The 13,047-nt window shown below is 46.1% G+C and overlaps 1 protein-coding gene across 1 annotated transcript in view; it reads left to right on the top strand.

Moving 5' to 3' along the window:
* The first annotated feature begins 3,218 nt into the window (after positions 1 to 3,218).
* USP20 (ubiquitin specific peptidase 20) overlaps positions 3,219 to 13,047 on the top strand; it is a 15,500-nt gene continuing 5,671 nt past the window's right edge. The window contains exons 1-12 of the mRNA XM_009998893.1: positions 3,219 to 3,299; positions 3,660 to 3,713; positions 4,412 to 4,474; positions 4,618 to 4,749; positions 5,297 to 5,393; positions 5,542 to 5,611; positions 6,148 to 6,261; positions 8,141 to 8,219; positions 9,512 to 9,941; positions 10,762 to 10,899; positions 12,062 to 12,174; positions 12,615 to 12,787. Of these exons, the coding sequence (XP_009997195.1) occupies positions 3,219 to 3,299; positions 3,660 to 3,713; positions 4,412 to 4,474; positions 4,618 to 4,749; positions 5,297 to 5,393; positions 5,542 to 5,611; positions 6,148 to 6,261; positions 8,141 to 8,219; positions 9,512 to 9,941; positions 10,762 to 10,899; positions 12,062 to 12,174; positions 12,615 to 12,787 (1,544 nt within the window). The remainder of the gene's footprint in view (positions 3,300 to 3,659; positions 3,714 to 4,411; positions 4,475 to 4,617; positions 4,750 to 5,296; positions 5,394 to 5,541; positions 5,612 to 6,147; positions 6,262 to 8,140; positions 8,220 to 9,511; positions 9,942 to 10,761; positions 10,900 to 12,061; positions 12,175 to 12,614; positions 12,788 to 13,047) is intronic.

Genomic DNA, 13,047 nt, shown 5'->3' with positions numbered 1-13,047 from the left:
CGCTCACCGACAGCCGAGGCCTCTGTCAGGACGGGAGCTGCGTTCCCGGCGGCTGCTGCACGCGAGGGGTGACAGAGCAGGGCCGAGGGGGAGTTCTGGGCGGTTGGACTAGATGGTCTGTCGAGGTCCCTTCCAACCCCTGGGATTCTGTCTGATTCTCAAAGGTGTTGTTGTGTTTTTTTCTTAAACCCTAAATCTCTAGGTGTGCTATTGTGGCCGTGACCCCCAGTGATAAATCTGATTTAAAATCTTGGTCTCTTTTCCCTGTTCTACATAAAACGTCTGGTTTTCCAGTACATGATGTGGTGCTAACGTTGAGCTCAGGGTCAGAGGGTCTTGGTTTCGGGTTCTTCCTTGTCAGCAGGGCAGGTCACTCAGTATTTCTTTCTTCAGTAGCTCAAGTACAAAACGTTGCTAAGAGCAGCTGCAGATTTCTCCCTTATCTTGGTGGGTTATGCAAGATGAACAAGCTGACCTGGTAGTTGTTTTGCAGATGAGCAGTGCTAGGATTTCATTTATTTGTACAGTTACTCTGCAGACTGGGAATCTCTGTGTGTCTGAGGCTCCTGACAGCTGGCTCCAGCTTTGCTACAAAACAACAGGGTTGTTTGAAGCAAAAAAAACCCCAAACCAAACCAAAACTGAGAAACCTGTTCCTGTAGAAGGCAGAGACACTGGGTTTGGCAGCAGTTTAAGCAACCAGCAGTAGGCTGCAGTTGCCACTGAATTGTTCTGACATGTTCATGTACTGCTCTTCCACAGTGGTGCCTGAGAAGCACAGGCTGAGGGACTTTGTTTTAAGGTACCTTTTTTTTATTTTCCATCACACACGGGACATTTTGACAAGCACAGTTAAGCTTTTCTGGCAGTGCTTTTATTCAATTCCTAGTGTCCTGAGCAGTGCTTGAGAGCTGTGTGCTCCAGCTAAAGCTCTTCAGGCAGAGTCATGGGGACACTGGGTTTGAATACTTCCTTCTGAAGAGTTGCAACTCAAACCTTTTCTGATGCCTTCAGATCAGGGCTGAGAGGCAAAAAACGAGGCTTTCCCTGGTTTTTTTTTCAAAGAGAAGACCTAGGTGGGCAGATCAGCATCCCAGTGCCAGAAAGTTTCAAGGCATGGTTTTAATTTTTAGGGGTGGTCCCAGAGAATGCACTAAAAACACCCACAAGACTGTACTTTAACAGAGTGTGCTCCAAAGCAGGTTCCCAGGCAGCTGAAGCTGGTGAAGAGGAAGGAGTCTGGAGTTAATTTTAAACCAGTATTTTGTTCATTGGGTTTTTCTGTGAGATAAAAAACCTAGGAAGGTGAACTAGCAAACATGGTATTGATTTTTCTTTTTTAATTGGACCAGCTGATGCATTTGGGAAAAGGGATCAGTTTTGAGGAAGGAACTCAGCCTGAAAGGGTCCCAGTTTTATATGTTAGTCAAAGATCCTGCATCTTGTCACTTTTAATTCAACGTGTGTTACATGATACTACTTTGCTTCCCTGTGAAGGTGCATGAAATTGCTCAGTTGTTTGTCACACGTCTCTTCACAGGTTACTGAGATCCTGGTTGCAACCACTGTTGTTTTTTGGCATGCAAAGATGATTCTTTCCCCCTCCCCTTTTGCTTTGTTCCTCCAGTTCAGTTTATTGCACTCCAAAGAGTGCTGGAAAAACATTGTTACAAAACTATCCTTGAGGTTTGTCTTCTGCCAAGGGAAGGTGCTAGGCAAGCTTTTCAGCTCCCAAGATAAGTGTTGCTGATAAGGCTTATTACTTTATACTTATTTTTTTCTTTTCTTTTTCCTTCCCCACTGTCAGTGATTCAGACCAGATAACACTGAGAATTCTTTCAAATGTCCTCAAAATGTGAAAACAACAGTGTAGTGACCAGGCTGCTGAAGTTGTTAGCTTCCAGTTCATCAGATTTTTTACCTATTCTGCTTTTTAATGATGGGGGCTTTTCAGATCTGCTTCATTTCCAGCCAGCAGTGATAATTTGGATGGTGATCTGTGTTAGTATCACTTGTCTTTCTTTTTAACAAACACAAGTGATGTTACTAAACTATACTTCCAGAAGCACACACCTTTTTTAGAGCTGCATGTTTAAAGTCTTTCACACATCTGTGGATCACCACAACAGTGTTTATTGTGCTCATAAGCTGTGAAATCCTCTATTTGTGGTGCTTGGCTGTAGGAGCTGGGTGAAACAGTGTGGTCATGTTTTGTACAGTCTTTGAGAGTTGTGTGCCTCACACTGGTTAAAAATCTACATATGAAATGGTAAATTCCTCAGAGATTGAAGATCTGTTATCTGTGTTACAGCTCAGTTGAGTCTAATTCCCTCTTGCCCAGCTTCATTTACAGCAGTCATCATATTTTTAGTGTTTGATATAGTATATTTCAGATCACAGGGTAGGCAGCATGTAGCCTCTAGACACTGGGGGCTGCACACTCATCTCTTGGGCTGCAGCACCCTTTCACTTTTAACCCAGGTTTCATGCACGCAGGCTAATTAGACTTATATCTCTTCATGCTGTTGCGTTTGGCAAGAGGAAGCCAGTTCAGATCACCACGTTGTTTTCCCACCCTATCTGCACAGAACACCCAGTTTCCAGGGAGAAAAACCTGGCTTAGGTCTGATACACTGATAAACCAGCTTATACTGATACAGTCTAGTCAGGGTTCATGGAGTACAGTGTTCATGGCATACAAGACCAGCTAAGGATGTAAAGCGTGATGACTCGATGGGAGTTTGTATGTACCCACTACAGGACTCTGCCTCAGTCTGAGATGCTGCAGGATCCAGTCTGGGAGGTTAAGATCAAAAGGAGGGGTCCCTCTACCACTCCTTTCATTTTCAGGCCACAGCAAATCCATCCCCACTCCTGAAACAGAGTCAGAGCTATGCCTGTGCTCTGAACACCTCCCTTCTGAACACACAGATCCCTCCTTCTACACCTTATTAGATCTGCTCATCTTGTCCTCCCCTGCCTTGCTCACTCACCTGTGATCCTGCAGTGCAGCCACTCAGCAGCAGGTCAGAACTCGTGTGACTGACTCCAGATTTACATTTGTTTTTATCTCTGAACATGAAATAGGCACATCTAATATACAAAACATGCTAATTGATCTTCTTAACAATCTGTGAGAGCAAATCTGCCGTGGTGCTGAGAGGAACTATCCTTTCTTGTCCTAGGAAAACAGCCCCTGCAGGTGAGCACTGGTGAAAATGGGGGACACAAGAGACATCTGTCCTCACCTGGATTCCATAGGAGAGGTGACCAGGGATGATCTGCTGCTCAAATCCAAGGTACAGGGTGTTCTGGTTGTCAGTCCTTTCCCTTTTAGCTATTGTGCATGGGTTTGCACATTTCCTTTTCAAAGAAAATGCTGCCTGTCTGCAGAAAGGAGAGGCAGAAACTCATTTTCCAACCCTCCACAGGTCCCATCAAGGGAGGCTTCACTGACCCCAGCTGAGCTATTACTGTCCTCAAGTGTGTCAATTAGCTAAAACACTGCAAAGTGTCTATTCAATGGGCAGTGTGGTATTAAGAAATTAAATACCATGAGCTACAGGCCTGTCTCATAGAGGAGCTTCCCCAGTCTTGAGCACCTAGGTTACTTATAAACTAAACAAGCAAACCAACTTTATTTTATCATGAATATGCAGGGAACTTGCCAGTCTTGTGGAGCTGTGGGACCAAATCTCTGGGCTTGTCTTCAGGTAAAAATGGTTTGTTATTTGTGTGCATGATGTGGTGGGTCTTCTTTTTAATATATTTAATAAAAAAGAAGTATTGTACAAAGAAAAAAGAGTGGGAAGCATGGAGGGGGTTCATGGTAGAATTCTCCACTGTTTTTGGATGGATTCCAAGGAAAAGACTCCCCAGGCTAAAGGCTAATGCTGTCAGAATATGTGAAGATGTGAGAGTTCACCCCTCATAGGTGATTGACCCCTGGTAGTCTCAGTAAGAATGAATAAAAAGCTCAGCACTGACTGCTGGTTGGGTCCTGCCTCTGCTGGCAGCTGGGACAGGAGGCAGCAAGTGTGAGACAGCAGGAGGTGCTGCTCAGGGAGGAAGGCAGGAAGGAATGACAAGGGGTGTCTGGGTAGGCAGGGGCAGTTTATTTTTACACTGGAATTGCCAGATGTTTTGAGACTGCTCAGATGAGCTTCCCATTGGAGCAGCTTCCTTGGAAAGGAGCCTTTCTGGGGGTGCTCACCTGCTGCCAGGTTTTCTTTCTTCAATGAAACAATTCCAGTTTTCCATCTAACTCTGGGCCCCAAAGAAAAAGCAGGTTAGAAAACTAGCCAGACCAGTTCTGAAGTTGCAGCTGCTGCTGGGATGGGAGTTGCAGACTGTTTTGGGAAGAGTCTAATTTGGTGTCCCCATTGTACTTTTTGCTCTTTGCCCTCCCCAGATTGGCTGTCCTTACGTTGGTTGTGGGGAGTCCTTTGCTGACCACAGCACACTTCATGCACAGGTGAGATTTGCTCTGCAGTCCATCTTAAAATGGACAGTTGGATTTTTCTCACTACTGAATCTTCCTCTGCCCTATCCTGCTAGCCCAAGTGCTTCAGCCTGAGCCAGCTGGCACATCCTCTTCTTTCACCTTTGAATTTTTAGGCCAAAAAGCACAACCTGACCGTCAACCTGACCACCTTCCGCATCTGGTGTTACTCCTGTGAGAAGGAGGTGTTCCTGGAGCAGCGGCTGCCAGCGCCCCCCCAGGCACCGCCGGGGAAGTTCCCTGAGCCGGTAGGTCCGCATCACAGATTTTGTTGACGTGTTGCCAAAATCAGCCCAGACGTTTCCACTGTTGCCCAGGCTTTTGTGGAGATAGGAACTCTCATGGAAAGTGGGGACCGTAGCCAGAGGACCAGGCCTTGCCTTGCAGAATCTCCCAGCAAGGAGACTTCCAGATGACTTTAATGTCCATTTTGACTTTATTTTTAACCTTTCCCAGCCTCTTCCATGGGTTGTTTGTTTCTGAGAGGAAACACAACAGGTTTCAATTTTCAATGCACAGCCCATGGAAATGTTAGCTGTCAGACCAGAAACACATCTACTTGTTTTATGCTTGCTGCATATTCCTGATGCCTCTCCTACCATGTGTGCTGGAGCCAGTACTGGTACTATTTCCACTCCCTCCATGCATTAGTGAGAAGTTTAGACAGTGCAACTGGTTCTTCTCTCTCCTTTTTTTTTAAAGGCTGGCTCCATTTCTGTGTAAGATAACATCTCTCACAATTCATCTTTTAACACAGGCCTCTCATTGATGCTTATTTCTCTGTCATTAATGTAGGATTCTCCATGTCCTGCTCACCCTTTGAAAGCTGTTCCCATTGCAGTGGCTGATGAAGGTGAATCTGAATCAGAGGATGATGATTTGAAACCCAGAGGTAACTGCATCTGATGAAAGGGGCTGTGAGGGTAACTCTGCAATCTGTAGGACTGCCTAGAAAGGGCTGAATTCCCTCACCTTTGGGGAGGAAAGTAGAAAGCAGGACTTCTGGAAAGTGTTTGATGCCTCTCTTGTTTGTGCTTTAGGCCTTACTGGAATGAAAAATCTTGGGAACTCCTGCTACATGAATGCAGCACTTCAGGCTCTCTCTAACTGGTAGGCATTAGGGCCTTTCAGTAGAGTCTTGACTAGACTTCATATCTAAAGTGGTGCCTCTTATCTGAGATCTTCATGGGTCTTGCAAAGAGAAACCAGCCAGGCTAGGTGCAGAAAAGATTAGTTCAGGGCAGCAGAAGAGATACAATAGGAAGCTGAGGGAATAGCCAACGTTGGAAGTAAATCTTCAGAATTTCTCTTGCACCAGAAACTTATTTGTCCCATGGGAAGGCCTGTCACATCTCCATTCTCCCCAGTGATGTCATTCAAATAACCCATATCCTAAAATATTCTCTAGCCATCCTGCTGAGAACAAATTCCAGGATCTCTTCTCTGTACTGGGAAGATTCAGATCAACCTTATAATTTATTTCAAGTTAGGAGTCACGTCTCCATTTGGAATCACTTCCTCCATTAAAAAACAGTGTCTTAAGCATGCTTTCATAAAGGCAAACATTTCAGTTTTGATAAACCCTTACATAGAATTAGATGAGCAATTTTTATGCACTGAATTCCTCTCCTTTTTGTTCCTTGCAGCCCACCTCTCACACAGTTTTTTCTGGAATGTGGAGGACTGGTCCGTACAGATAAGAAACCAGCACTATGCAAAAGTTACCAGAAGTTGGTGTCTGAGGTTTGGCATAAAAAACGGTGAGTGGACACTCCCTGATCTAACCTGGACAGGTTTCATGCTGCTCTTAGCCCTCAAGTCTGGCCTCAGCAAAGAGGAAATCTGATTTTCAGGGCTTATCCTTGAAAATGCATCATCTAAGGCAGGCAGTTCAGACCCTACAGAGATGGGTAGATGAGGATTCCCCCTTGTCCAGGAGATCCCATAAACTGCTTCTAGTGATCAAATGTGCATCAGTGATCAAAAAAGAATATATTCTTAAGGCTTTCGCTTGAAAAAAGGAAGAGATTTTGGTTTTAATATAGCTTTCCTGGGAAGCTGTGGCTGGCCCATCCTTGGCAGTGTTGAAGGGCAGGTTGGATGGGGCTTGGAGCAACCTGGGCTGGTGGGAGGTGTCCCTGCCCATGCTGGGGGGTTGGATGTTCACTTCCTCCATTAAAAAACAGTGTCTTAAGCATGCTTTCATAAAGGCAAACATTTCAGTTTTGATAAACCCTTACATAGAATTAGATGAGCAATTTTTATGCACTGAATTCCTCTCCTTTTTGTTCCTTGCAGCCCACCTCTCACACAGTTTTTTCTGGAATGTGGAGGACTGGTCCGTACAGATAAGAAACCAGCACTATGCAAAAGTTACCAGAAGTTGGTGTCTGAGGTTTGGCATAAAAAACGGTGAGTGGACACTCCCTGATCTAACCTGGACAGGTTTCATGCTGCTCTTAGCCCTCAAGTCTGGCCTCAGCAAAGAGGAAATCTGATTTTCAGGGCTTATCCTTGAAAATGCATCATCTAAGGCAGGCAGTTCAGACCCTACAGAGATGGGTAGATGAGGATTCCCCCTTGTCCAGGAGATCCCATAAACTGCTTCTAGTGATCAAATGTGCATCAGTGATCAAAAAAGAATATATTCTTAAGGCTTTCGCTTGAAAAAAGGAAGAGATTTTGGTTTTAATATAGCTTTCCTGGGAAGTTGTGGCTGGCCCATCCTTGGCAGTGTTGAAGGGCAGGTTGGATGGGGCTTGGAGCAACCTGGGCTGGTGGGAGGTGTCCCTGCCCATGCTGGGGGGTTGGATGTGGATGATCTTGAAGGTCCCTTCCAAATAAGAACATTCTATGATTCTGTGATCCCTGTTGGCAATGAAGTAGAAATGGTGGAATAAGGGAATATTTGTGGCCATTTCTAAGTAATTTACAAGGACTGACCATCGCTTAATTGCACAGCTCTTGATTAGCCCAAGGATTGATGATTTTGATGGGAAAAGAGATACAGATATTTTTACCAAATAGAGTGGAGAATGCAGGTGATGTTTTGGGAGATGGTGGCTGTTGGTTCAAATTCTAGACCAGTTCAAAGGACAGTGTGAAATAATGCAGCTCTGCTTCAATCTTAAGATGGCTGCTCTGTGGAATCAGTTGGAAAAAATCCAACTAGGAATCTAAATGGCAGTTTCTGGAAGAGAGGGGACTGCAGACTTTGAAGCAATATAATATAATGAATATAATATTATTAATTTTAATACTGCTTTTGATTAACCTCATTTGCTTTGTGGCCCACCCAGATTCTGAGGCAGAACATGGTGCTGCAAAATCAAACCAAGTAGCTTAAATGCCAAACTCTGCTCTGGAAAGAATTACTTGAGCTGATTCAGGGTGTGGATAGAGCTGTAAGTTAGGTGTGCTCTAGGGAAGATCATCTCTGGAAGGACAGACTGAGATAAGTGAGAGATGGTTGTTTTTCTCTTAATTTGTTTGTTATCCAACAGGGAAAGACATGGCCAGGCTTTGCAGGTGCAGAGTTGGCTTTTGTCCACACCCTGCTCTGTGGCTGATTGGACAAACTTGGCTCCAGGCCTGATAAGCAAACTAACTTGTTTTTTTTTCCCCCCTGTATCTAAACAGCCCGAGTTACGTTGTTCCCAGCAGCTTGTCCCACGGGATCAAACTTGTCAACCCCATGTTCCGAGGTTACGCGCAGCAGGTGGGGCCTCAACCAAAGCATGAACTTATTCCAAAGGTGGTGGGACTTCTCTTCCTGCTGTGGTGGTGCTTGTGTTCAGAAGGCAGAGCTGAAGCTCTGGGCTCAGTAGCAGTGATCCCAGAGAGCAGCTGGGTGGGATTGAGGAAACCTGGGTTCAATTCCAGGCTCTGCCTGAGGCTTGTTGGTACCAAATCAATGCATTTTCCTTTGTCAACTTTCTCACTTCTGAAATGACCATGGTCATCTCCTTTATAAAGGGCTTTGACATCTATTGACACATTCTATATGAAAGGTATTATTTATTCACATCACAGCTGGGAAACCTGGATGAATCATTTTCAAAAGTTAAAAGATAGGAATGTTCTATATTCTTTTCCTGGGGAATTACAGCAAACTACATCTATTTAAATATGGGATCTTTTTTCTTTGAAGTTTTTATCAGCATATCTCTCGTGTTTATTCTTTAGAATAAAATGTAAACATCAAACTATGTTTGATTAGCAAATTTACAAAAGTGACAGTGGGACAGTACATCTAAACAGTGATACAGACAGGGAGTCAAAACAGGATAAAACAATGATTAATGAAACAACTTCTGTGTTTACCTTTGATGTAAAGCACACTGGATTGGGAAGCTCTCAGCTGTAAGGAGATAAAGTTGAAAGGCAGACAGCGCAGGCTAAATGCCAAACTTCCAAAAAATAACAGAAACATCATAATTAACTTTCTGGAGTTGTCAAAACACCACCTCACTTTTCAGCAGGTCCTTTGAAGCCAATATATCAGCTCTTCTACCATCTATTATGAATGTAGGAGCTTACACTGTCTTTGTTTTCTGGTTCCACTCCCTATTTATTAAAGATTTTAATCTGCCCTATTTAAGACAGGGACTGTCACGAGCAGAAGTGAAATTTGCCTTGTGGGTAAGAGTCTGTTCTCTACACTCTGCTGTCTTCATTAGGTTTCTCCTTGTTTCTCACCTCTTACCAGTGACAAACCCTTGAGAAATCAGCTCATGGCTGGTGTGCTGCTGCTCTCTGGCTTTTCAGTGTCTTTCAGCTGCAAATGTTCAGATGAAAATTGGGCTTTTTATCATTGAGGAGTTAAAAACATTTATGTGGTGGACGCGTTTCTTGGTCCATCTCCAGCCACCCTCTGCTTCAGCAGGGTCTTCTTGTGGTGCAGAGGTGACTGACCTCAGTGAGCAGCATTGAGAGGCTGTGAATGGAACCATCTCCTCTTTTGTCCCATTGTTGGATGGATACTGACATGGAGTTACTCCTGGTTTTCAGGACACTCAGGAGTTCCTGCGGTGCCTGATGGATCAGCTTCATGAAGAACTGAAGGAACCAGTTGTTGCAGAGACCAGGGATTTGGATACCAGTGACCAGGACGACAAACGGGAGGGTGACCGGAGTCCTTCAGAGGATGAATTCCTCTCCTGTGACTCCAGCAGTGACAGGGGTGAAGGAGATGGCCAGAGCCGGACCACAGGGAGCTCCCTGGCAGAGACAGAGTTGTTGATCCAGGATGAAGCAGGGAGAGGCATCTCTGAGAAGGAGAGGATGAAGGACAGAAAGTTCTCCTGTGGCCATCGGCGCAGCAACTCGGAGCAGGTGGATGAGGATGCAGATGTTGATACCACTATGATGCCAGTTGATGGCAGAGCCTCACCTGAGATGCTGCCAGCTCCCCGTCCTGCCAGCCCTTGCAGGACACCAGGTATGCACCTCACCTCATGTTATTTGTGAAAAGATGTTACCATCCCACACGGTGGCAAACGACACATTGTGGAACTGTGCTTTCTGTGGGTTTCAGGAGATTTTGCATGCAAGGTTTTCCTCAGTGACCCTGGTTCTGCCTTTGAGCACAATTGCTGCTGTAAGAAAATGTAAGAATATGTGAGGCACAGAGTTATTTCACTGGGCTGCAGTGCTGAGGAGCACAGTGCTGGCTGCCCCTGCCAAACCTGCAGCACTATTTATGCCTTTCTCCTAATTTAAGAAAAAGGTTCTGTATGTGTACATAGCTGATGGGCTGTCCCAGGGAATTATTAGCTGTGGAAAAGGTGTGGAAGGAGGCACTTAGTAATGTTGAACTCAGAGCTCTGTGGAGAGAAAAGTCTGTGCATTTGTGTGTCTTCAGGAAGAGACAAGAGCAGCAGTTCAGATGTAGGTGTGGAGTCACCTCACACTGAACATACCCCATCTTTCAACACTTCTTTATATCAGAGTCTGACTCTGCCAACTGGCACTGGAGGCAGCAATGCTGTTTGTGTGGATTAGGGAGACAGGAGCAAGCTGGGAAACCTAATTAGTCATAAGTGTGAAAAAATGGCGGGTTGGTTTTATTTTTAATTTTGAATGCAATCATGAGCTGTGCAGTGGAGCTGGGTGTGCACTGGGGGAGCTGCACCTGCCAGCCTGTGCCTGCAGGACAGCCTCTGAACTGCATCAGAACACAGCTGGGCTGGCACTCAGTGTTCCCTTCCATAACCGGGCTTTTCAGCAGTGCTCTCCTCCCTCCCCATTTTCCCAAACAGAACCTGACAACGATGCCTACGTGCGCTGCTCCTCACGCCCCTGCAGCCCTGTGCATCATGAGATGCACTCCAAGCTCTCCAGCAGCCCTCCCCGCTCCAGTCCTGTCAGGCTTGGACCTTCCTATGTACTCAAGAAAGGTACTGCCAAGGGTGTGTGCTGGGAGGCAAAGGGGGGAGCATGTAGAGGTGGGGCTCTTTTCCAGAAGAGAGAAGGAATCCATCGTGATTCTTGATTAGCAGTTGTAAGAAGTGCTCATTCCTGTGGACATCAGTGCCTTCTAGAACAGACCTAGGCAAAGACCTAAAGCTGCAGGTAAAGCCAAACTCTGGGCACAACAGATATTCTGGTATGTGCTTGTATTGGAGCCTGAAATGATTTTCATGTCTGCATCTGCAGGCTGTGTTTGTTATTCAGAAGATGGCTAAGGAGTCTCAGGCACAAGCTCTGTCCCTCCAGGGGATTGTGGAGATGTGTAAACATTTTGTCTGCCAGACTTCACTTTCATAGCATGTGGGCCAAAGAGCTGCAGGATGATGTTACCAGGAAAGAGCTTCCTGCCTCTTGGACATCTTGGGCTCTTGATAACAGAATTAAGGCTGCAGATGTCAGTCCAGTGCTGGGAGCATTGTTAGGCTGGCTTCTCTTGTTGTCAAACTGGTGTCTTTATCACAAGCACACTGTAGATCACAATCCCTCAGCATTGCATCATCTGCAGACACAATGGCAAGTGCTCACTCCACTGTCCCTTCAGCTGCTCCATCATGGCATTCCTCCCTCAACTGTATCCCAGCCCCTTGCATGAGGTCAGCACAGCCACAGATGTTCTGGCAGGATAAAAAACACTCTATTTCCATGCACGTGTTGTGAAACAAAACTGTGTTTGGCCTACCCTGCTGTGGAGACTCCTTCAGTCACCTGGGGAACACGTGAATGTCAGAAGGGAAGGAAAAAAGACCAAATAGAGGGGCAGGAGAGGGGAGTGTAAAGCTTAGAGCAAAATGTTGCAAGACCTCAGAAAAGCAGGGACACTGTGGCAGAGCCAGGCTTCTAAACATGTAGTAAGAGGATGGCAACAGGCTTTCTAGGGAGGCAGTTTCTGCCTGCTGAGAGCTGGCACTTCCCTGCTGGCTCATTTGGCTGCCTGCCCTTCCTGTACCACACGGAGCAGCCGAGTTCTCCCTGGCAGTTGATGACAGGCTCTGCTGTCTCCCTGGCTTGCAAGTGGTATCTGACCACGCAGGACAGCTGCAGGACTCTTGGGAGTTGCTACATGATGGGGCTTTCTTGTCTGTCTTCCAGCCCAGATGCAGGCTTCTGGGAAAAAGAAGAAGGAGCTCCGTTACCGCAGCGTGATTTCGGACATCTTTGATGGCTCCATCCTCAGCCTGGTGCAGTGCCTCACCTGTGACAGGGTGAGCTGGCTGTTGGGTAAAGAGCATGGTCTCCTGGCTTGTAGATCTCTGCTTAGGAAATGGTGCCCTTGTTTCCAAACACTGTGGGGTGCAGCAGGCCTGCTAACAGGACTGTAGGTGGATGGTGGGAGGTGTGAGAAATATGCCCTGCTACGAAGTTGCATTTCTCTGTGGGGTCTGTTTGCTTCTCCCTGTTACTGAGTTGGTGCAGAAATACCACATTAGCATTAGAAAACTGATTCCAGAGCTACCAAAACCATGACAGAAGTCATACTGCTGACAGCAGCAAAGAGTGATTACCCAGAGTGAGATGCTCTTACTCTCAGCTCAGGTTTCCAGCCCAGACAAAACTGAAGCAGTGATAAAAGGTGCTGAAGATCAGGTCCCAGCTCCAGCACATGCACAAGAAACCCAGACTTCTTCCTCTTGGACATTTCCAGGTTTCTACAACAGTGGAGACATTCCAGGACCTGTCACTCCCAATCCCAGGGAAGGAGGACTTGGCCAAACTGCATTCTGCCATCTACCAAAACGTGCCAGCTAAGACAGGGGCATGTGGGGACAACTATGCCTCCCAAGGCTGGATTGCCTTCATCATGGAGTACATCCGGAGGTGTGTTCCCTGGGCAGGACCTCTCTTCCCTGGGGTTTGCCCTGCAGTGCTGGAAGGCAGCTTTTCCTAACCAGTGTGTTTAATTGGAACTGTCCAGGGATTTGTAACCATTCCTCAGCCATCAATGTGTGGTACCTCATGGGTCTTTGAGCCTTTTCCTGTAAACCAGTTGCTACTGTTCTAGTTCTGCCATACACTTTGGGACCCTTCACTTACTTGTGCCTTTAGCTCAGTCTTGCCCTCCAGAGCAAATTCCTGCT

Source organism: Chaetura pelagica, unplaced genomic scaffold (assembly GCF_000747805.2).
Source record: "Chaetura pelagica isolate M959 unplaced genomic scaffold, ChaPel_1.0 scaffold405, whole genome shotgun sequence".
Lineage (NCBI taxonomy): Eukaryota > Metazoa > Chordata > Aves > Apodiformes > Apodidae > Chaetura > Chaetura pelagica.
The sequence above is the reverse complement of the archived record's forward strand: the minus strand, read 5'-3'. Positions and strand labels throughout refer to the sequence as shown.